General features: G+C 41.8%; 1 protein-coding gene across 1 annotated transcript in view; it reads left to right on the plus strand.

Moving 5' to 3' along the window:
• Positions 1-24,921, plus strand: part of DNAI1 (dynein axonemal intermediate chain 1) — a 151,822-nt gene that overhangs the window by 17,623 nt on the left and 109,278 nt on the right. The window contains exons 6-12 of the mRNA XM_072860890.1: positions 434-513; positions 1,363-1,521; positions 3,802-3,861; positions 6,283-6,417; positions 14,981-15,065; positions 15,872-15,989; positions 18,077-18,120. Coding sequence (XP_072716991.1) covers positions 434-513; positions 1,363-1,521; positions 3,802-3,861; positions 6,283-6,417; positions 14,981-15,065; positions 15,872-15,989; positions 18,077-18,120 — 681 coding nt within the window. The remainder of the gene's footprint in view (positions 1-433; positions 514-1,362; positions 1,522-3,801; positions 3,862-6,282; positions 6,418-14,980; positions 15,066-15,871; positions 15,990-18,076; positions 18,121-24,921) is intronic.

Below are 24,921 nucleotides of genomic sequence, written 5' to 3' on the forward strand. Positions count from 1 at the left end.
ATTTTTATCCATATAAACAAGAACAAACCATGTTATAACTCCTATGTGCCTTGAAAGCATTCTTCATGGTTGTACATAATTGCAGCCATTTTTGGAGGGCAGAAAGGTCCAGAGCTGAAGTGATACCTAGAAACAAAGACACTCAGATCAGAAGAGGATTTCAGAAGTTTGATTGGAGTCAAAATCAGATTTTTTATTTCAGTCCAACCAGAATTACTGCAGTTTCATTCTAGTAATAGCATTGTCTCCTTTTGTGGCTTTGAGCAAACAATCACCCTCCAAATTGGGGATTGGTTACTGTGTTGTCTAATGAGATAGCATTAGAAAAGGATGCATCTGTATATTAATGCTCCAGAAGATAGAAGGATCTGCAGAATATGGGATAATATGTCCTGTTATCCTGGGCTTATTCACTTATCCTTTCTATCATCAGAAAAGGCTCCTATTGAGACTTCTACAGTAACATCTGAAGAGGCAGAGATTAAAGATGAAGAAAGCACAGGAGATACTCAGGTAATTCTCCATAATCAGCTGAGAGCTGTCCATTTTATGTTTAATATGAGATTTGAAATTCCTTTATTATAAAGTGGGCTTGCTGAGAAGCTTCTGTGATTGATTCTTTTATGCCTGAGATGTCTCTGCTGTAGGTGAGATCCTGCAGATTCTACTGAGCAGCTGGGGTCCTCCTGCTATTTTTTTGGTTTGGAGAAGCTCTGTAGGGCGATGACAGGTCCCGACACACCAGGTCTGTATCCAGATATTATATCAAGAAACAGTGTAATTTGCTGGGATCTGGAATCTTCCTGGACAGCATGTCCATTCCTGAAAGAGAAATTGGTAAAAAACAAAATGTGGAGAGGTGAAAGCAGCAGGCATAACTATGTGAAATAAGCAGTGGCCTGATGTGAAGGCAGTTGGCTGATCTGGAAAGCAGTATTCTGTGAGAAGTTTGTTCTTATCCACTCAGTGCCAGGCCCTGGAATCAAATTCAGACTGGTTTCAGATAAAGCTCACTGTCTAGCAAGGAAATGAAAACACAGGATAGTGGGACTCTAACACAGTCTTCTGGTCCCTGAGTGCCTTTTATCAAAGGCAGTCAGCTATATTATCTCACTCATGTCAGGCTTTGTTTTAAAGTAACTTCAGTTCTTGATTTTCCATATTCCCGTTTAGATACTGTTCCAGAATCTCCTTGCTCTGATTGCTGGAAGTCTCCTAATTTCCATCTTAAATATTGAATCTTCAATTACAGTCTCCTTCACTAGGCAGCAGAAATCCAGCAGTCTAAGAAGAAGTGCTTCTGAAGAAGGAAAGAGATGTCTGGTTCTTTCAGGGTGGAGTCACTGCTCTATTTTCTTGCAGGCTGCAGGAGAGGAAGAAGCAGAGGGGTCAGGAACAGTAGAAGTAACTGAGGCAGCAGATGCAGAAGAGCCTCCTCCCCGAAGAGTGAAGGAGCAGAAGCTCGCAAACCAGTTCAACTTCATTGAGAGAGCTTCAAGGACGCTCAACAACCCTATGCGGGTATGCTGCTATTTCCTTCAGTGACTTGGAGGATCTTTCCTTTGGGAGGGCATGTGGATCATCTGTGTTTGTGTTATATCCTGTGATCTCTGTAGATACCATTAGTAAAAAAAACAGTGTTTTACTATGGTAAAACATTGGGGGTGATGAAAATGGTGACAGAAAAATTCTTGTCTCATGGATTCTTGGACAGTCTACAAGAAGTTTTCATGCTACTGTAAATACTTAAACCTTTACTCAGATATAACATTTTTCATGTCTATTTTCTCATTGGAAAAAGTATAGAGCAATAGTTAGGGTAGTAGCTGAGGGCTTGGAATCCATGAATTCAATTTTCTTTTGCCACAGAGTCCCTTTATCGCCTTGTACTTCAATTCTTACCCATGGAGCAGAGATATAAGTGCCTCTATATGAAAACAATAAAGGTATTTACACTTGTGTTAAGCACAGGTATACAGTAACAGACCCATGTAAGTATGACACATCCTTACTGCTGCTACATGGTACATCTCCCTCCCACTCTGTGCATGCACTTTCCAATCAGTACAGACTCAAGACCTTATGTTCCTTCCCTAAGCTTTTTGCTGAGCCTGCAGCCATTCCCAGGGAATGTGTCTTCACAGGGCCTCCTGACCGAGCACTACTGGTGATGTTCGCCCCCAACTGAGTGCTCAAAAAGGAGCTTTCTGAATCAGGGATACAAGTTTCAGAGAGAAAATTCTCTTGTCTTCCTTGCTGCCCTGGAATCAGAGTATATACAGCTTCCCAGAGAGCCTGCCTGCCTTCTTGCTGCCATTGCACCTGAAGGGAGATGCCTTTACATCTGATGATCTTGGAGAGATCCAAGACTTACTGTGTTGCTGGAGCTACTATCTCCTAGAGGGAATACCATCCCTACCCACTGGTAGAGACAGAGGATCTCAGGAGATTTTATCCAACAGTGAGGTGCTTACTGCAAAGTCTGAGCTAAGATTCTGCATCTTTCAAAAATCCCTGTGGAGGCCATGGAATGTGTTATTTCTCTGTCCCCAGATCTGCGTATTCTCTTTCCATTGATTTTACTAGGAGAGACTTGGGTGCCTCTGCATGATTCTGCCTTTGAAAGCAGAATATAGACCTTAAATAGCTGTGAAGTACTGCTATGTGCTGTACAGGATGTGCAGTTTCCCCCTCTGAGACTGCTTCATTTCAGAGGTCAGTGAAATGCTACAGGCAGCTTCTTAAAAATATCCTGACACAACAGTTATTTGAAAGAAAATGCTGTTCCATGAAATGAAGGTTTCACAGAAATATATTCATTTATTTCAGAATGTTGATGTAAGTGTGATAAAAATATTGTTTCAGTAACATCAGATGAATTGTTTATAGGTTATCATTCTCATCAACTCTTTTCTTTTGACTGCTGTACCCAAGTGGGTTTTTAATATCTAGGTCAAAACTTTTCAAATTTGGTAGGATTTCAGATTTGTTGGAGCAGGTCCAGAGGAGGGCCACAAAGATGATCGGGGGGCTGGAGCACCTCTCCTATGAAGACAGGCTGAGTGAGTTGGGGCTGTGCAGCCTCGAGAAGAGAAGGCTCTGGGGAGACCTTATAGCAGCCTTCCAGTACCTGAAGGGGGCCTACAAGAAAGCTGGAGAGGGACTTGTTACGAGGGCATGTAGTAATAGGACAAGGAGTAATGGCTTTAAACTGAAAAAGGCTAGATTTAGACTAGATATAAGGAAGAAATTCTTCACTATGAGGGTGGTGAGGCACTGGAACAGGTTGCCCAGAGAAGTTGTGGATGCCCCATCTCTGGAAGTGTTCAAGCCCTGGTTGGATGGGGCTTTGAGCAACCTCCTCTAGTGGAAGGTGTCCCTGCCCATGGCAGGGGGGTTGGAACTAGATGATCTTTAAGATTCCTTCCAACCCAAACCATTCTGTAATTCTATGATTCTATGATATCATAACTGCTACCATAACTGGTAGCAGAATGTTTCAAATGAAACTATTTCAACGCCTTCAAAATGAAACACTGAAATTAAATATTTTAAGTATGTTGGAAAAAAATCAGAAGGTCTTGTGAACCTTCTTTAGGTCCACAAGAAAACCCATTTGTAGTTGCATGACCACTAGTAATGTTTGTGCAGGGCTCTGGGAGTCATTTGGATGTTGAATTAATCTTAGGTCAATATTATTCTAACTACCTGCTATGAGGAGGCTGTTTCCACAGCTGGACTATGTCACTGCAAAGAGTTTCAATGCAAAGATTACACTTCTTCATGCTTTTTCTTCTTCAGGAGAGAGCATGTCAATCGGAGCCTACACCTTGTAAAAATTTCTCAGCCACTGCTAACCAGGTATATCCTTTTTACTTTTAAAGTTTTTTTAGAGTATATTTAGGAAACTGAGATATGAGGAACGAAAAACAAATTGCTATGTTTGCCTTCCTTGCAGTGGAATGAACTCCCATGCTGTGGCTTTGATTTCTGGTTTAAATCTGAGAGCAAACTAGTGCAGCCCTCCTTTCTGCCTTCATGGGTGACCTTGCTAATGGTTTATATTTCTAAGGTCAAGTGTCTCTGTTTAGCTGCTTGTAATGGATCTACTGCTTGCCAGCCACCCTGGCCAGTCTGCTTTAGAGAGTCTTTAACCAGTGGAAATGGGGAAGCCACAGTGTGAGAATGGTTCTGGACTCAGCAAGAGGTGAGCTGCAGCTGAGCTCTGCAGGAACAGGGACACAACTGCAACTGCCTCTTGCAGGCATTGACTCCTCCAGGGACACGGCTGTCTTTGGCGTGGGGACTGTCCTGTTGCTGAAGATCTTCCATCACTGTGTGGTGGGTGAGCTGGTTATTTGGGAGGAGCTGTGATCCAGCACTCAATACCTGGTCAGCTGCAAGACACCTCCATCAGCTGATCCTATCAGAGGCAGGTCCAATGGGGTCTCAAAATGCAGGAACAAAATAACAAAAAATCACTTAGATGTCTGCATGCTAGCTCCACTTTGAGCAGTCTGTTTAGAGAGTGGAGACCTCTGAAGATTTTGTACAGCCAGGAATCTACAAGGGTTCATGGAGTTTTTTGGGAGTGTTGTTAAGAATTTGATATATGCAACATTGTGTTTTTTTCTTTGTCTAAGTTTAGCTGTATGCGAAACCAGGTTTCTAAAGCCTGAAGCTGAATCCAATGAGAATAATAGCATAAGGAACATGGAAGGCCCACTTTAAGCCTTTTGCAATAGACTTAGCTCTGTTTTATGTAGTGGGAATGTGCCTGTTTATTCATGATGAAGAACTGTTCCACAATTGTTATACAGTATTTTCTCCATCTCTTAAAAATGTAAAAAAAATTATTTTGCATGACATTTTACACATGAAATATGCTGTAGCTTTCATTGGAAAGGGAATCCAGCCAATTCTGCTGATTAATGGTCACAGATATTTACAAAATGTATTTGTATTTGTCACTGATGCAAATATTGTTTCAAACCAGTGCACCAAACTGGTATTGAAAATACTGTTTTGTTAGCAGTGTACCACAGGAACACCCAGAAGAAAGTATAAGGTAATGTCCGCAACTTAAAAAATGCTGTTATAAGAAAGTGATAGGAATGGGAGTGAAGTGTCTCTCTCAAGCTGAAAGCTGTAACCCAGTCTATTCCTGAACTTGAAATCACAGAGTAATTGGCTTGAGATCTTCCTTCCCTCCAGCTGGACTTTCATTTTTCGTGACAGTGAGATGACCTGAGAGTTAGAGAGAACAGAGCTATTTAAGATAATCAGTCTGTTGCTAAAATTTTGCATTAAATGTTTGAAAACTAAGAGGAAAAGTTTTCCCTTGTTTTCTTTTCATTCTGTTGAAAATTTGAGTGGATATAAAATAATATTTTAACATAAGTTCTTTTTTTCCTCAACTCTTTTTCTTTCTTGTTCTTCTTTATGCTCATAATTTCCTCTTCCAAAGTTTTCTGTTCTGTTCCTTCTCCTACTCTTCTCATCACATCTTCTTTGTCCTTTCCCTGATGTTTGGAACATCTTTCCACCTCATTTCTGCCTGCAAATTTACAACACAATGCAGTTTTTTTGCTAAAGGTTTCTGCTACCTTTCTTTATTCCAGTGTTCTACGCTATATTTTGTGTATGAATCATACTCCATCTCCTAAGCTGATGTGTCAGAATTAGCCTTTTGTTTTGTTCTGAAAGTAATGTACCTGCTTCAGATACAGTACTAGCACTCCAATACTAATGAATAATTCTTAAGTAAAAAAATTACTTTTGGTTCTACTCAAGTAAGACATCCCTGGCTTGCGGCATAGCAGAAGATGTAAAACTGCTCTCAGTTTCCTTTTGATCATATGCTGCAGAGTTGGAGTCCAAGATTTAAACTGTGTTAAGCAGCTACAATTTAATTTTCCAACACCACATGAGAAATGTCATAAAGCAGATGTTTAATGCATGTTTCCTATTAAACACTGGTAAATTAGCCAAACAGAAAGTCCTACAAAAAGATATGGACTCAAAGCACCAAGAAGAGTGTTGGGGGAAGGAAATTGTTAAGAATGCAATAATGTGTTCTTAAAAAGTAAGACATGCCCCATCAAGCTTTAAAAATCCTGGGTTTTGAACCTTCACTTTTTGTGCAACAAGTCAGCTGTCTTCACCTAATTCCAGTGACAGTGTTAATGTTGTGAGGACTATCATATTTTTGTGATGGTGTAGATGGCTGTTTTCTGGAGTATAATCAGGTCCTGATAAATCCTGCCTCTGTCTGTCTCTCAGTGGGAGATCTATGATGCCTATGTGGAGGAGCTTCAGAAAATGGAAAGGTCAAAAGAGAAAGAAAAACCAAAAGCTCAGATAGCAAAGAGAGAAGAGGAGAAGAAAGGAAGAAAGTTAACCTCTCTGGAGTTACAGGTACGTTGCATAATGCTGGAAGAAACCTGCTCAGAGTGGTGGATGCATCTGTAATTGCAAGTCAGGTGAAATTTAGCAACTCACGCTGGCTGTGTAGCTAGTTGTCTCAGTTGGCAAGTAACAACCCTGAGAAATGCAAAAATCAGTTTTTGCTAGGAACTGTATTTCCAAAACAGGATTTCCATTTTGCTGAACTTTTTATGGGAATACAAAACAGTGTGAAGCCATAATCTTGTCTTCAAACCTGATTTCCAAGTGCGATTTATGGCTTTCTTTTTTGTGCATTATCATGTTTGTGTCTAATTTTTTATTAGCATGTGAGGGATAAAAGAATGAAATAAGTAGAAACACTGTGTGACTTTTCAAAGAATTCTAAGTGATGCAGAGGCTTTAGGTACAATCTTCCAATCTGAAAGGCAGAGAAATTTAGGATTCTTTCAAAATGTAACTAAAGCACTGTAGTGAAACACATTTCACTATTTTTTATTATTTTAATGATAATGATATAGAATTAGAATTTATGTATTTTCTAGTTACAGACACATTAATGGTATATAATATGTAATTTATATAAAAGTTAATAGTAATAGTTAATTGAAATTGAAGCCTACATACTTAAAATTGAATTATGATTCTGGGAGGCTTGACCTAATTTGCAGGGGGATCTTTGATGCATCGTTTATTCATTTAGTTGGAAAGCGACAGAAGTGTCTCTCTCCAGTGTTTGAAATACTATGTCACAGTCAGTAATTACACAGCATGCTGATACCTCAGTCATGGTGATGTGATCATCCCAAGAGAACATCAACCACTATGAGTCCTATGGAGTAGCAGAGTGAATGGCAAGGGCTGCTGAACTGGAGTAGCCTCCATTAGTCTGGCTTCTCACAGTAGCAGGTATCATAACTTCTGCCAAGCTCGGAGCTGGTGTTGTGATCTTGCTGTGAGGGTGATATTGACTCCTAATCCAGGCTGCTCTGTCAAGAGAAGCCTAGGAGTGCCTTGCAGGGATGCCACAGTCCATTTCCCTAAAGTGACAATACCCCCATCTTAAAAATGTAATCCCACTTCAAGCACTGAGAATATGATACGGCAACCCTGAAAGATTTTCTTCATGTTCCAGAATGTTTTCAGGGGGTTCAGGAAGTTTCTATTAGGGTTTAACAGGGTTTGATCTATACAGAATTGTGGGTGGTTATTTCACTCCCCAGTCTAAGTTAAACCATTTAGAAGGCAAACTGAAATAATTTCTATAATGACTGGAGCAAAATGCACTGAGAACTGTAATACAGAAACATGGAAGTCAATTCTTAGCTTGCGCCTAGAATAGGTGTAGATATATCAACGTAACTAAGATATATCTATGTAGTAGAAGCTGGCTCCTGAAACTGGATTTAGCACTTTCATACCATATGGCTGATTCCACTGTAGAGGATTTGGCTGGTTTAGATACCCCAGCAGCGCTGTGCCATCAGAAGCCTTATAGTATAAACAGACCAGGAACATGTTCTGACAGGCTTCTTCCTGTGAATTGTGCCATTGAAGTTCACAGTCCTTTCAAAAACTAATAAACCTTTCACCTGGGTACATTTCGGAGAATTAAGGCTGAAGTCAGCAGTACAATTATGGGCTTAAAGGGTGGACTGCTAAATGCTGATAATGAAAATGAAATAAAAATTCTACTAATGAAACCATATTGTAAAAAACCTGCCTGCATGTTCCACTGACAACAGTGGGAAGTTGAAATCCAGGCACCCACGATCTTTCCCTTTGGTTCTTTGCTTTTCACTCTTAGCACTTTCCAGGGGGCTTGCAGGGAAGCCAGAAAGTCAATACACTGAAAAAGTGAAAGGGAAGGCTTCTTTATGCAGAGCCAGTGTCCCAAATTGAGGCCCTCTGCAAGGCTGGTGGACCAGCTTGAGAGAAGAGAGAAGAGAGAAGAGAGAAGAGAGAAGAGAGAAGAGAGAAGAGAGAAGAGAGAAGAGAGAAGAGAAGAGAAGAGAAGAGAAGAGAAGAGAAGAGAAGAGAAGAGAAGAGAAGAGGAGACGAGAGCCTTGACAGTGGAGTAGAAGCTCCTCACTAGGGGAAAAGAAGTAGAATGAAGCCATGCATTGCACTGAAGAATGAGGAGAAGAAGCAAGGAAGACGTGGTTTGGCAAAGCAGAAGAGAGAGGCAGCCAACACAAAAAGGAATAGACATAACCAGGGATTCCAGCAGAAAGAAGGATGAGAATGATATAAAGACGAATGTGAGTGAATAAAAGTTGAAATGACAAAGTGTTTGACTGGAGACTGTGATGAGGGACTCTTGGAAATCTCTCAATATATCTGCCACTCAAATGCATCTAGAGAGAAGAGGATGTGCTACGTCCAAGAGCAGTGATACAACATTTGAAACTTTTCCTCAGTTTTCAATAAAGGCAGCAAACACAACATGGAGAACACAAAATACCAAAGAGGGATGATATGAAATTTTCTGAGCTGAAAATATTTGGAATTGGAGAGAACTCAGCAGAAGTGTTTTATCTGCTTGTCCCAGTCTTGCTGTTCCTCAGCCATCTGCTTACGGCTCTGATTACAGAGAGGATCCTGGCCCAGAGATACGTTTGGTCTGATCCAGTACAACCCTCCTCATGTTGTTGCGTGAGTGTAGAAATGACAGTGTCTGAGGTAGAAGCAAAATGCAGAGAGCTTAATGCAATTGAGTTGATACAGGGTAGCTCCTCTCACCCTGAGATGACAAGGCATGAAATCACAAGTCTGATAGTAAAGATTTTTATTGAATATATCTAAAAAGGGGTAGAACTATGTAATTGGAGTATAACAAGGATATATTATGTGTAAGAAAGGTAAAAATGGTTCCTTTAGTCTGACCTTCAGCAGTATATGAGGCAAGAGAATTAATATGGAGGGAAAGAATAGAGAATTGGGAATAAATATGAAATGGAATAAAATAACATGTGTTTACCAAAGGTAGGCTGTGTCCAAATAATCTCATCTCTTTCTTTGATAAGAGAAAAGTTGAGGTTTCCCTTAACAAGGGAAGTATAGTAAAGGTAATCTAGCTGAAATTCTGTAAAGCTATTGTTATAGTGCTTTAGGAAATTATTAGATAAACCAGAAAAGTTGTTATTGGTACAGACTGGGGGGGACTGGTGGAGAGGAAGACTGTGCATTTTGGAGTGTCAAAGCAATCTTTGATGAGGTGAGGGCTTACAGTTTGAAATGACAGGGAGAAACATGAGTGTATTGGTTCGTGAGTTGTGATGTGGCTAGAAGAAGACAAGAACATTGCTGGAATATATGGTGTGAGGGATAGCAGAGAAATACTATTTCTGTCATGTAAGGCGGGGTGATACCTTATCTGGAGTAGTACAGGGGTATATGATTTTGATCACCCCTTTTCAAAGATGGTAGATTTCAAACCTGCATAGATCTGGAAAAGAATATAAGAAATGGAAAGCTTGAATACAAGAGACTAAAAAAATCGTAGCATATTTATCTGGTAATGCAAAAGTAGAGAGGGAATCTGAGGTAGATAACAGAGAGAGAGAAGAATTACTAAGGCAGAGGATAGTGTCAACAGGAATACAGATGGTTGTGAACCAGTTAGGAGTATGTTAAAGCTGGAACTTACTGCACTGGAACAATCTCTAATCTCCTCTGAAGCAGAAGTGGTTGAACAGTTTCTTAAAAAGTCCAAACAAAAGTTATATTTAACAGATCAATGTGCATTCCTGAATCATATGAGGTCCTGTCTGACTTGTCTATCTCACTATAGCATTACCCCTTTCTGAGATATGCCTGGTGAGACAGCCCAGCTCACAAGGTCATAATTATAATTTGAAAGCTCTTGGATGACCACAGTTATTTTTGAAATTACAGCTGAAATTTGAATGCAATTAACCCTCGTGTTATTTTTAACCTGTTCCTGGTCCTCCCAAGGAGTGGACAAGTTGTTACTGACTCCCTTGTCTTCAATCTGCTGTTTAGAGAGTATCAGAATTAAAAGCAAACAGTGAAAATGAACAGATGAGTACAGTTCTGGAAATTAATAACTACTTGCCAGGATTCAACCTGGGGGACTTTATCTGGGATTTGCAGTGGGTGTTTGCAGCACTGGGAAAGAGATGACAACACCCCTGTACCATGCTTTTTTCTTTGCAAGCCAGGAGTTCTTCTAGTATTGCCAGTACATGTGTTACAGTACATGTATTGCCAGAGATATGAGCAGTTACTGCAATGGTTTTAGGGTGGGGTTTGTCTTCTGGATATGCAATTATACACCAGCAGAAGCCTTTTTTCATGCTTCAGTTTACTGGAGTTACACATTGCAAGTGGCCAGCTGCTGAGACGCAAATATGAAGCAATTAGTGTTAATGAATAGTAGAGCAAGACCAAGACACTTATTTTCAAAGTACTAGCCCATTATCCATCTTACATATGATTCCATTAACATTATTGCTGTTCTAAAAATCATTTATGCACAGAAATAAACAAAACAAATTTGTTAGCTGGTGAGCTTTCATTACATTTGGCTGGTTAGCCCCGAGTTGGCCTACAACAAAAAATGAGTTTCAAACAGATCTTTAAAAAAATAGGATAAATTAGGCCTATCACTTCCACTGAAGATTTATTTCAGTAACATACAGAATAAATAAAACCTGAAATAGGACAGGATCCAATGAGAAAATAACATACTTTGATCCAGTTTAATGCCAAAAATGTAGTTATTCATGTCTGCATTGCTAACACATAGCTACCTGTTGTAGTTTAACCCCAGCTGGCAGCTAAGCACCACACAGCTGCTAGTTCATTCCCCCACAGTGGGATGGGGGAGAGAATCGGAAGAGTAAAAGTGAGAAAACTCGTGGGTTGAGATAAAGCCAGTTGAATAAGGAAAGCAAAAGCTGCACACGCAAGCAAAGCAAAACAAGGAATGCATTCACTCCTTCCCATCGGCAGGCAGGTGTTCAGCCATCTCCAGGAAAGCAGGGCTCCATCACACATCATGGTTACTTGGGAAGACAAACGCCATCACTCCGAACGTCCCCCCCTTCCTTCTTCTTCCCCCAGCTTTCTATGCTGAGCATGACGCCATATGGTGTGGAATAGCCCTTTGGTCAGTTGGGGTCAGCTGTCCCAGCTGTGCCCCCTCCCAACTCCTTGTGCACCCCCAGCCCACTCGCTGGTGGGGTGGGGTGAGGAGCAGAAAAGGCCTTGACTTAGTGTAAGCACTGCTCGGTGGTAACTAAAACATCCCTATGTTATCAACACTGTTTTCAGCACAAATCCAAAACATAGCCCCATACTAGCTACTATGAAGAAAATTAACTCTACCCCAGCCAAAACCAGGACACTACCTAAGGCTTAAAGCTCTTTTGATTCATCTGGAGAGTTTCCTGCATTGCAGGAAAAATTCCATTGAATAATACATTGTTTCTGTATTTACAGGGTTTTTTTGTTTAAAGCCTCCTTTCTGCTCACAAAAAAAAGTATAGATGAGGCAGGATGTAGCATTCATCTTTGAGAACACATAAAGTAAGCCTTATCTTCTGATCTTCAGTCCAGAATGATGTCTCCAGTTGGAAATTCAGAATGCTTGCAGTGCGTTTTCTTGGTTGTGTAAGAGAACAAGAGCTATGATCCTGCTCATGTCTGTAGGGTACAGCACTGCCATTCTTCCCCAGCTCCTTCCAGTAGCAGGTGCATGTTAAAACAGAAAAGAGATTTTTGCCTGCATGATATGTGAATGGAAGACAGCCTAGCTAACACACCTGATGAACCAGCAGGATCTGTTCTGTATACCTCATGACTATGACTTCTACAATGTTGGAGACAAAAGTGTTTATTGCGCTTCTCTTTTTCTAAATCAAATTTTAACCTTTTTGACATTTAACCTCTGTCAATTAAGCTTACTCAGAGCAATATGCTGGTGGCAGCCAATGACATTTTTATAGTCATGATCCCAATATTGCTCAACAAGTGTTAGCAAAGGTGAATTGCTTTTTTTCAGGAACTGTTTTAGAGAAAGATGGGTCTTACTGTGGTAGAAGCAATAATGGCAACTTAAAGTCAAAAGAGAGAAATCCCAGCAATTGAGAGTAGTGATTTCTACTTGACATGTTTCAAGCACCCTCTTTCTCTCCCTCTTTCATTTCTCTTAATACCTATGAATTCCTAATGTCTAGGGAATATCATACTGTGTTAAAATTTGAAAATATCTTTTCCTGCACTTTCTTAAATTCTGAACATGACAGTAAATTATCTGTGCTGTTCTCAAGAAGTCCTCCCACAGACCCAGAGAAAACCTGAAGAACATGAGAGTGGCCACAATGATTCACATCAAGGCTCTGACCACAAGTGAATGTGTAAGGAAGGGTAAGAACACAGGAAGAGTATATCCCAGTATTCTTCCAGCCTTCAGCTGTTTTCAGCTATTTCCTAAGCTTGATGTGCTTTGGCACATAGATGGAAGTACTTGTTCAGTCTTCCTAGAAACTATGTAAAATTCTTGCATCTACCACACCCTTTGCCAAGGAGTTGCACAGATGTGTCATCCTTCTGTAAGAGTCACCTCCTTTTGCTTATTTTGAACTTGACTTCCACTAGCTTCCCTTGACACTCCTACTTTTTGTATCGGAAGAGACAGCGAACAGTCAGTCCCTGCCCATTCTCTCTGGGCCATTTAGGATTTCATAGACCTGTCTCATGTCTTTCCAAGCCATCTGTTCTCCAGACAGGCGAGTCCCAGCCTACTCAGTTTTTTCTGGTACAGAAACCATTCCAGACTTGGACCATCCTTGTTGCCCTTCTCTGAACTTGGTTCCAAGTTCTACTTTCTCCTTTCTGAGATAGGAGAAGACGACTGCACACATTAATGAAGGTGTAGGCAAACTATGGATTTATAAAAAGTGTTGCAGATTATAGAATTGGGTTTTTTTCTCCTTTGTCCTGTCATCTTTAGCCCAAGAAAGAAGCAGAGGGCTGGGACACACATAATCTGAAGTCATGTTCTTGGTTCTGACTGTGACTGTGCAGTGTAGTTTTGGCAAGTCATTTCACTTTTCTTTTCATGTTCAGGGCACTCTCTGAGCTGTGTCAAGGATGACAAGTTTCTTTTCACTGTTATCACTGTGGAAGAAATCATGCTGTGCTGGCAGCCATCAGTCCCTAGCAGGGGTGTGAAGATGAAAGGCTTTGAAACACTGATGGGGCTTTGGGGCAGCGGTGGTGGATGGGGATTCAGGTCCTTGGAGTAGCATGCTGTCAGAACACTTTGCATACACCTTGGCATTCTCACATCATTGTGCAGAGCTGTGCTGGCATCATCCTCATGGCCCAGCACAGTCTGGGGATTTTCAAGCTCTGTCCTTCCAGTTGCTGGTACCCAGGCTTCTTGCCCTACTTGCTGGTTAATCCAGCTTGGATTTTGGTAGTGATTGCACGTACACACAGAGAGAATAGAGAGCACACTCACACAAAAAATAGTTAGGAATAGAGTTTAGTAAGAAGATGGTTATAAGACTGTGGTGATCAGGCAAAGGGCTCTATCACACAAGCATACTAACCAGCCACCTGCTGACAGTCAAACAGCCCCTGTTATGCTCCCTTTTCTCCATTTATCCATGCTGCTTCTTCCCCCATCCACTTGGATTTTTCCCTTTCTCCACCCTTGTCTCTTCCTATATCAACAACTTGCCCCTAATTACTTTTTCCCCATTGGTCATATTTTTGTTATGTCCATACCCAAGTTTGCTATTTCTGGCATAGTTTCCAAGGCAATCTTAGCCTTACATGATATTACTGATACAGGTACCACTTGCAAGTGGCCTTGCAAGATGCCGCTCCCAAAAAGGTTCCTGATACTTGCTTACCTGAAGGTATATCTGCATACCTTCACATATGCAGGCTTGTCCACTTGTGGTGTTCCCTGGCCAGGAAGATGGGATTTTCCACAGTATCAAAACAATTTCCACAAGAGCTGGACAGCAAACTGTCCTTTGCATGTGGTTATATATTGTATGAGCTTATGGATCTATGAATGCATCAAGTTGGAATTACCCAGTGACTGACTGAAGGATTTCTAAATCCTGTGATCTTTACGTAGCACATGAGACCTTAAAGCTCTCCAGGTTGAGACGAGAGGATGCTTATACATGATCAAGCATCTGTGATTTCATTACTGAAGCTAATGAACTATTATCAAATGAGATGGGGGCAGGATCATGTGTGTACTTTTAGCTCATCCCATCATGAGGTAGCTTGAATGAGTTGAGGAACACAAGACTCTAGGTGCCTTCACAGATAAGTACCTTCCAATTGAGCTAAATCAGGAACAAACACTGAAGTTACTGCAGCTCACATGTGGATGGCATCTTGCTAAACATGTAGTAAAGTCATTGCCTTAATTCAAGTGCCCTTATCATTAGGTGCTGGTATAAGGAGCTTCAAATTATCCTGTATTCAAGATCAAACGACTCAAGTTTTTCAGTCACACAAAGTCTGGAGGACTTGTAAACAGATAGGAAATACATTTTCTCTTTGTTTTTCTTTTCAACAGAGTGATGATATAACCAAGATCTCAAAGGCTGCTAAAATAATGGAACGGATGGTGAATCAGAACACATTTGATGACATTGCACAAGGTACGGTCCTGCTGGGAGATACTTCTGACTCAAGCCAGAACTCCTGCAGACAAGTGGCCACAGCTGTAGCAAGCATAGAGTAGAGTAGAGTAGAGTAGAATAGAATAGAATAGAATAGAATAGAATAGAATAGAATAGAATAGAATAGAATAGAATAGAATAGAATGGAAAAACAGAGCTAAAATGAGCAGGGCAAGGAACCTGCTGACTCAGACAAGGCAAATGGGAAAGCAGACCGTGGGCATTCAAAGGGCATGCCACATCAGCCCTGCTCTGAGCAGGCTGGGGCCAGCAGGTTTGGTCAGCATGGACCTCCCTGCGGCTTTTCCCTCCCTCAGCAGGTACTTTCCTCCTGGATGCAGGTGCTGGTGACAGCAGACAGTGCCCAGCATCTCTCTGCTGGCATACAGGTCCCAGCCATGGCAACATACTCAGTCTCGATGTTATTTTGCAAGGGTTTTGCTGTCTCTGCTCAGCTCCCTCCTCAAAGGCCTTATCTGGCTCTGGGAGTGGCCTGAGGTCACTCCTGACTCTGGGATTCTGCTTTGTTGTTCATCCTTTGTCTGCTTTTAGATCACCAGCTTTTTTTGTGTGAGGACTTGGTGCTTGGTAAAATGCATTTATAGGACTTAGGTGCGTTTTGGAGTTGAGACTTAAAGACTGAGACAGTTTTTATACTAACAATTGGGTTGTGCAGAGGCTGTGAGGATAACAGAGTGTTTTTTAAAGCTTCCCTGGCACTGCACCATGATGATTTATTTCCTATTTATTCACCGGGACCTTTTCCTTGTTTTTTTTTGTTTTAGATTTTAAGTATTTTGAGGATGCCTCAGATGAATACAGAGACCAGCAAGGAACCCTCCTTCCACTCTGGAAGTTCCAGTATGATAAAACCAAGAGACTTGCAGTTACTGCCATCTCCTGGTAAGTCTCTTTATTACAAACTTGCTGTCGGCTCTTCTCGGGGGAATGGAATTGAGTGTCATGGCCCCTTAAAAGGTAGGGCTGGTTTCTCTGGGAACACTGTTTTGAATAATTACAGTCATCTGCTTTGGCAGCACCCAGACATGCCTGGTGCTTCTGGATGCAAAGCACCTTGTCTAAGGCTGAATGTGCCAGGCTTGTGCCATTCAGCAAAAGGTGAAGGCACAGCAGGCTGTGTTGCAGCAGTAGGGCAAAGCAAGTGCAGTTAGCAGAGCAAAGAGAAGTTCCTTCTTGGGAAAGCTGGGATAGACATGTCATATCTTTGGACAATATGCTTTAGGAATCAATCTGGAAAAGCCTAGGGGAGGAGAAGGGACAGTGACTATATTTTTGACAAGTATCAACATGAATTAAAGCAGCAGAAAGGGAAATGCAAGCATTGCATGTGCCAAATGGGTATCACCATAGACTAAGATGCTGAGGCACTGATGCAAGACAAGACCTTTATGCACGGTACATATTCAATCGCTGGCCAGACAACAGTAGTATTTGTGTACTGGGAACTTACTCAGTTCAGTTTAGTAGGCATTTACCCTGCAGTTGACTTTTGCATATTTATTTCTGGTCAGTCCAAAACTAATCACTGATAATTTCAAATCAACTCTCTTTTTCTGAGATGTTATCGCTGTGGTTATTACCACGAAAAAACCACTCATCACCAACCTGAATGAGTCCTTTTACTTTTTAACATGCTTGAATCTCCCCAGTGCTGGCTTGGTTCATGCACTGAGCATGAGACATACATAGTCAGCTCCTGCCTTGTGTTCCCCTGCAGCTAGGCCTCCTCTCACTTGTTTGTGGGGCAGTGTCAACACGTCTGTGTCTTGCCAAAGAGGATCTATGGAGAGACACAGCAGGATTGCTCTGTCCTTTCAAACCGCTGCAGTAATTATACTTTAATAGAATATGAAGGATGTAGTTGTGTGGGAACTACAAAATAACAGTAAAATGAGATGTAAAATTGGGATAAAAGGCATCTTTTATAGGTAGTTTGTGCTGCTGTTATTCTTGTCTCCAGGAAATGATAACAGAAAGATGGCCCTGAAATTGGAAGAATGACCCCAAATTGTCTTATGTAATAAGCCTTTCTAATTTAGTTTTTATTCTCACATTGTTAGCAGTGACAGTGCATTTAGTGGATAGAGCAAGAGCATTGGGATGCCTAGGTGTTAGCCCAAGTGAAAAAGGAGAACAGAAATGAAAAGAGAGGTGGTTTTGTTTTATCAATTCAGAACAGCAAGTCAGAGAAAACACTCATTAGATAATTTTCACATACATGCATTTCACAGAATTGTTATCCACTGACTCTGCTGTGTGAGCTCAGGGACAGCAACAGTACTGACCTTTATCCCATGTAAACCCTACAGTAACTGTCCGCATGCAGCAGAAGTTGTAAAGAAGATAGATGTTTTTCAAATAAAGGGACTTCAGAAAACATAGTAGATGGCTAATTGCTCATAGTCAGTATACCTCAGCAAATATACTGTTCACCAATTGGGTCAGAAGGGAATTTCCCTTCCTGGTCTGTGGGAATGATCATGAATTCATGAACTGATAGCTGCCTCTTGAAGCATCCCTCATTATTTAATAACAGGTAGGGACAGTAAGTTTATTGGGTATTATTCTGTTGTGGTTTAGAAACTCCTTTATTCTTGCTCCTGAAGGATGGAAACCAACACATTCCTGCCTTTTTCCTTTCCTGAAAGACCTCATTTTTAAAAGTAAGCTTTCCATGATTATGAAATGGATAAGAAGTGCTGGAGATTGACATCATGTCCGTCTGTGCCCTTTTTATCCTTTTCATCTACTGCTGTGGTCTTCTGATGTTCTATTTTTGTATGCATCTTGAGTCTGGAAGAATTACTCATACACAGACTTTACTAGTGCGTATGTTCAAAGGGTCAAGCCCTCAGACTGTATGAAGTCCTGTGAGGATGGATGCTGATATTAATGTGTGAAACACTGTGCATTTCTGTGAAACTATGGTTAATAACAAATGCAATTTTATATATATTTTCTTATTACAGGAATCCAAAGTACAAGGACCTATTTGCAGTGGGCTATGGCTCTTGTAAGTAACAAATACAAAAGAAGCATTGAGAGATTTAAAATATTAAAGAGGTGCACTGAGATCAAATCATATAATACTCTGGGGCATGGATTGCATCTCATAGCAAGGACTCACCTAATTTCAAAGCAGTAAATTGAGATTTAACTCAAAATAGGGATTAGGCCTTTACATTCTATGATGTAAACGTTCAGAAATGCATAGGCATAGGCAGGGTTAGCCAGGCCTTTTGGCATGTGACAGTGCTGACTCTCTCTTCAGTCAAGGACTTGCCTCTAGAAGCACCACTTAATCCTTTTTTTCTTACTCAATGGGCTCTGATTTCTCTGTTCCTGCCCTTCTAATTGCTGAAAGAACAGATAGGTTATGTTTTGCCAGAAGCTAATCATGAGAGACTTCTCGAAGTGTAAACTCATTGCTTTCTTGTTAGGAGACACCTTCCAGGGGTGTCTCAAAGGATAAGCTCTCCATTAGGGCATATCAGGCCTGGATGTTGTGAAAAGGCACTTTCTCTGCTGTAGTGTCTGGGATTGGACATGGGATAATTTTGAGTAGCAATGAACATAAGGTTCAGGGGTTGCTGTGTTACTCCATATTAATCTCTAGCCAGTATTACTGCTTTCACGGTCAGGAAATGGAAAAGAATTCTAACAAGCTGTTGTTTTCTCACCTTTTGTTTTGTTGTTTTGCTGTGTGCATTACATCTACCTGCTCAGTTTATCTTTTTTTTTTTTTTTTTTGACAACATGGGAATCCATATCAACACCTTTGCATTTCCTCCTGTTCAGGGTCTCTTGTTGCTTACAGACACACTGACTGCTGTATTCGGAATTCTTGTCTTCACATCTCCCCCTTTACTCCTGTGTAGATGGGATAGTAATGTCACTGTGAATAAACATTCTCTCTTCTGTTCTCTCACTCTCTTCTACTTTCTAGCTCTGCCTGAAGTGCTGACTATCGTGAATAGCTTCTTAGGCAGCAGACGGCATTCTGGTAGTTCCCCCTCACGACCAGTGCTTCCCAGGGAAATTCCCAAAGGGAGGAGACCAGTTGTGAGACAAGTTTTCCTGGGGTCTTTCTTGCCCAGGCAGTGTTGACTCCTCAATGTTACCTTCTCAGCAGACTACTCAATACATTTCTCAGATCCCCTGAAAGTGCCTCTGGGACTTGCTAGGACTCTACTCTTCTCCACTGTTAGTAGCTGCTGTAGAGTCACATTGCTGGCATTCTCACGTAGTGAACAGTGACCTTAAAGCCTCAACTTTGCATCAGATGGGTGTTGTTAATTAACAAAGGAATACAGATGAATGACTGCAATCCCAAACTATTTTAAGTCTCCACTGGCTTTTTCTCAGAGCTTGTGAAGATCACAGCAGTACCCCACCTGCACATCTCCAGGGCATCTGCTCCTTGAGAAGATGTCCCCCCAGGTCTTACCATTAACTGTGACACAAAGCAGAGAGGGGCTGAGAAAAGAACAGTATCGCAAAGGCAGCAGAGCCTTCTCCTTGCTGCAAGAAGAGGACAGACTACAGAACAGTCAGACTGCAGTCATTAGATTTGTGAGAAGGACCAGGTGTTTTGACCCGGTCAGTCTCCCCATTGTCTCTAGCAGGAGAGTTGTCCTTCTTCTCCGGGTGTTAGTATTTTATTTATTTAAGTAAAAGCTGACTCTTCTGTAGGGCACTAATAATTCTCTGTCTGTCTTGAAATAAAGTCATGAAATCAGTCATGGTGCTACAGGTAACCAGTGGTTGAGAATTGCAGATAGCATGATTAGGCACTAAAATTTTTACCCTAAATACTCCAACCCTAGGAATTCTTTGAGGAGGACAGAGAGTAGGGGAGCCGAAGAGAGGGCCTTACCAGTAGCTACATCTTTGCCCACCAGCCATTTCAGTTAATCTATATGTGCTTGCAAATTACAGCTGGACATTTTTGCTAGTGTTCTTTGGGCTGAAAAAGTTAGAATCTGTTGTGAATATTCTGAACTACCAAGGCAAGTTATTTGGTATTTATTGTAAGGGAACATCTTTTTTTGAATGAATGCTGAGGGCTCTCAGCTGTGAAAAAATGACTAACGAAATTAATTGTTGAGAAATATAGTGCATGTGGGATAATAAGCTCAGCACTGGGCTCCAAGGAGATTGCTGTTATTCAGGAAAGTGATCTTGAAGTCATTCAAGTATGTGTTTCTCTTCAAATACTTGGTAGTGCTCACCAATAGTCAAAAATGCAAAACAAAAATTGATGGGAATTACTATGAAAGAAAAAGAAAACAAAACTTCTGGATACAGTGGAAACAAAACAGAAAACTACATATAGTTTTCAGCAGCAGTAGGAACAACTATAGAAAACTAAAAAGAGAACAAAACTATTCATGATAAACTGGCATCTTGATTACTGTGTGCAGTTCTGGATGCAAGCTCTGAAGAAGAATGTGTTAGGCTGTGTAAGGATTGGAAGAGGTCCAGAAAAGGGCAGGAAGGATGAACAGAAATATATATAATGACTTTTGTATCAGAGAGCATAAACGGACTAGAACTCTTATAGCAGACAAGGAAGAGGGACTTGGTATGGGTCTGTAGAATCCTGAGTGGCATGGAGGAAGTGAAAGGAGGTCAAATGTTCTTTATTGTCCATAACACAAGAACGAGGGACACCTTATGAAATTACTTGGTAGTAGGACTGAGACAAATTTAAAACAGAATAAAATGATACATAATGAAATTGTGGGACTTTTCTTCCTTCCTTTGTGATCTGGAAGACAGAGATACACACAGATTCAAAAGACGTTAGATAAATTCATGGAGGGCCAGTTTGCTGTTGGAAGGACAAACCATCTGATTCAGTAACTTCATAACTGCGAGTTGCTGGAAGCTCTGAGTACGTACAAGGGGATAGACCTATATTTGCTGACCTTCTTACAGTATTTAAGCAGTTCCTACTTGGTAGCCTTGGAGATAAGATGCTTGGCTACAGGGACCTTTGGTGTGGTCCCAAGTAGTCATTCTCATGTATTTCTCTGTGCTCTGACAATGAAACCAGATGGGCTGTTTATACAGTATAAACTCATTTATACTAGTAAGGATTGCGTTCTGCTGGCAGTATTGCAACATTTCATTTTCCTCTTAAAATGACATTTTTCTCTTGAAGTTCACTCCATCTGAGCCCTGGAAATGTTCCCGTTAGTTTGCCAAGAAGCCTAAATTGACCTGACAATCTCTTTAATTCAGCAGGCAGCAGCTATTCTAAAGAGCAGATTAGGGTCAGCCTTTGCAAAAGAAAGCATGGTGAGAAGTGCTCAGGATATTCCTCGCCTTATACAGCACAGCAAAATCTTATTGTGCTCACAGCCCCTGTGCTCAGAGAGTGTAGGAATTGGGCAGTGCCTCCCCCCTGCCCTGGCATCCAGGCGCAGGAGGAGAGATACAAGCTCAAGGATGGTAACATCTCCGCTTAGCCAGTTCAGCCAGTTGTTCTAACTTGTTACACTATGCAAGACCCTGATGTGTGCTTTCTGAGTTGTGCAGAAGTATTTGTTGTTCATGTTAGTTCTGCCAGGGTCCATTGTACCAAGTGCAATACATAGATGCAGAGGAAGGCAGCCCCTAAGTCAGTGGCTTGCCATGTAAGTGGGCAAGAGATCCAGAAGACTTCTTATGCCAGTCTTATAGCAGACACAGAGGGCACAGTTCATCTGAGATAGCTGTAGCCAGCTAATGGCTAGGAGCTGATTCACTGCCCTAGGCTTCCCCTTTAGTCAGCAGTGAGAGATCAGCACATCCAGAGGCCATCTGACCTCCCATAAGCCTGGTGTCCAAGAGAGGAACTAAGTAGCCCTCTGGAAGGGGTGGTTTTTCCCCATGGACTGTAGAGTGAGCCTAGGCAGAGCACCTAGCCTAGATGCCTGTCTCTTAGATGGCTAAAGTGAGGCAAGATGAATCCTGGCCAGAGGAAATAATCCTGGAGTCACACAGCGGCTGGGTAGAGCCAGGAACAGAACCCAGATCTTTGGGTCTGCGGTGGCCATAATTACATCACCAGTCTTTTGTGCAGCATGCATTTGGGAGCACTGCCAAGATACAAGTAACACATTTGTCCTGTTGCCCAAAGTATACTTTTTGAAACAAAAGCTCCCTTGTTTACTGTGCGTCCATTTCACTCTAGTGTGGCAAGTTCTTTACAAAGAGGGCCCTAGCCTCTCCCTTGCTTTTGTACTCCATTTCTGGAGTTTTCATCAGTGATTTATTTGGATGGGGTTTCTGACGCCAATGGCATTTCTTTGGCATGAGACAGTCTCTTCTGAACAAGGAAATATTGTCATCGTAATTTGCAATTCAGGATCAATGCTGCTTGGCTGGAATTAATTTTTATTCCCGACAGGAGGAGCTGTCTTTCTGGTTTTGTTTTTGCATAAATGAGATTGCTGGGTTTCTGGCTAGACTGACAGCCTGCAGTGCAGAGTTCAAAGAGGCTGTGATGGGTGTTGGGTTTGTGTTCCGCCTTGCTGATGGGAGCACCACGAACACAAGCTCAGGTCTTAGCAGTCACCTCAGTTCATGATCCAGAAGCAAGTGTGCCTCTGACAGCCTTCAGAGATGGCTTTTTATGTGTAGCTCCATCTGTCAGCACATGAGGTGAGTAGGGAAAAACAGTATCTATATGGCCAATGTATTTTATCCTACTGTTTCTTTGCACTCAGCGATGTAACTTGCCAGTCACAAGGATGGACTCACACCCAAAGCACTGGCAATCTGAGGTATCTGGCAAAGGTATCTACTCAGTTCTTCACAGTGCTGGGTCTGAAATGGGGCCTCATGTAGACAGAAGCAAACCATGTAAAGATGTCTATACTGCTCTAGCTTTCCTGTGAGCAATGCTAGTACAGGGTCCTTGTACTGGTGTGACTGCATCCCTGTGACTGCATACAAAGTAATGGATGCAGTCCATTACTTCTAAACAGAGAAGACTCTCTGACTGAGCTGAATTGATGTAAAATCTGGGCCAGAGCTTTCACAGAGATGAGCAGGTATTTAATAGAGGTCCTGAGGCTCCCTGGTGCTGAGGAGTCATGATTGAACCCTGAGACCATGGGCCAGCTCTTGTTGCACTCTCCTACAACATAATGTCAGTTAAACACAGGGAGACTGCATGTACTTACTGGACAGTCTTGTATTTCTCAAATGCATTTCTCAAATGCACTGCCCAATGAACATGGACAGTCTTTTAGTTACCGCCCTCCACTGATTGAGGCTGATGGATGGTCATTGCAATAAGGATATTCCCGAATAAGACATGCTCAGGGTGCTTTAGAGGGAACAAGGAGAGGAGAAAATGAGCCAAGTGGCTTTAACAGAAAAGTACTGCAGCTTCCTGCTCACCTCTGTGCTTCGTAGGTATTGCTTACTCTGCTGGAGGTCTCATCCATCAGCAGTTCTGCCACTCTTCAAGTCAATTGAATCTATTCATCCTCAGTGCTCCATGAGCACTTAGCACTAAAGGATGAAGTACAGCTCCTCAAGGAGCTAGCTCCTCAGTAACCCTGAGAAACGTTCTCTGCAGGAAGGGTAGTGAAGACAAGATAGCAAGATGAATGTCAAATGAGATTGGCATGATCAAGCAACGTGCTTCTCTTACCTTGCAGACAGCTTCTCGGCCAGGATCTGATCCTGCACAGACAACTGAAAGGAGGATTCATTACTACACACCATAGTTGGTGATGAGTATTTGCAGAATCAGGCATTTAAGTTAGAGATTAGAATAAAGAAAATGACTGGCAACAAAACTAGAGGGGAAAAGTCATCCTCAGGGACTGAGAGAGTATGTTTGGAGGTATGCCATTTTCCTCTCCCTCTTTTTGTGCAAGAAGCCTGGACCGCCTCTGTCTAGAAAGCAAACAGTGGAAAAAATAATTAGTAGAGAATTCCCAATCCACTATTCACTCCAAAGATTTAATGAAAATTAAGATCAGCTCCACGTTACACACCACTTAGATTCATACACAGCCTGTTCCAAGCCCCAAAGACTTCTGCCAGGCCAAATACTTTGTTTTCTAGCAAAATATTTCTCTGCCAAATATGAATTTGAGAGGCACAAGTAAGGAATCATAGAATCATAGAATGGTTTGGGTTGGAAGGAACCTTAAAGATCATCTAGTTCCAACCCCCCTGCCATGGGCAGGGACACCTTCCACTAGAGGAGGTTGCTCAAAGCCCCATCCAACCTGGGCTTGAACACTTCCAGGGATGGGGCATCCACAACGTCTCTAGGCAACCTATTCTAGTGTCTCACCAACCTCACAGTAAAGAATTTCTTCCTAATATCTATTCTAAATCTACCTTCTTTCAGTTTAAAACCATTACCCCTCACCTTATCACTAGACTCCTGATAAAGACTCCCTCCCCATCTTTCCTGTAGGCCCCCTTTAAGTACTGGAAGGCTGCTAGGTCTCCCAGAGCCTTCTCTTCTCTAGGCTAAACAACCCCAGCTCTCTCAGCCTGTCCTCATAAGGGAGGTGCTCCAGCTCCCTGATCATCTTTGTGGCCCTCCTCTGGACCCCCTCAAGCAGGTCCATGTCTTTCTTATGCTGGGGGCCCCAGAGCTGAACACAGGACTCCAGGTGAGGTCTCACGAGAGTAGAGTAGGGGGGAAGAATCATCTCCCTCAACCTGCTATCCACACTTCTTTTGATGCAGCCCAGGATACGATTGGCTTTCTGCAAGCATACATTGCTGGGTCCTATTCAGTTTTTCATCCACTGATACCCCCAAGTCCTTCTCCACAGGGCTGCTCTCAATCCAT

This window comes from Ciconia boyciana, chromosome 4 (genome assembly GCF_034638445.1).
Source record: "Ciconia boyciana chromosome 4, ASM3463844v1, whole genome shotgun sequence".
Taxonomy (NCBI): Eukaryota; Metazoa; Chordata; class Aves; order Ciconiiformes; family Ciconiidae; genus Ciconia; species Ciconia boyciana.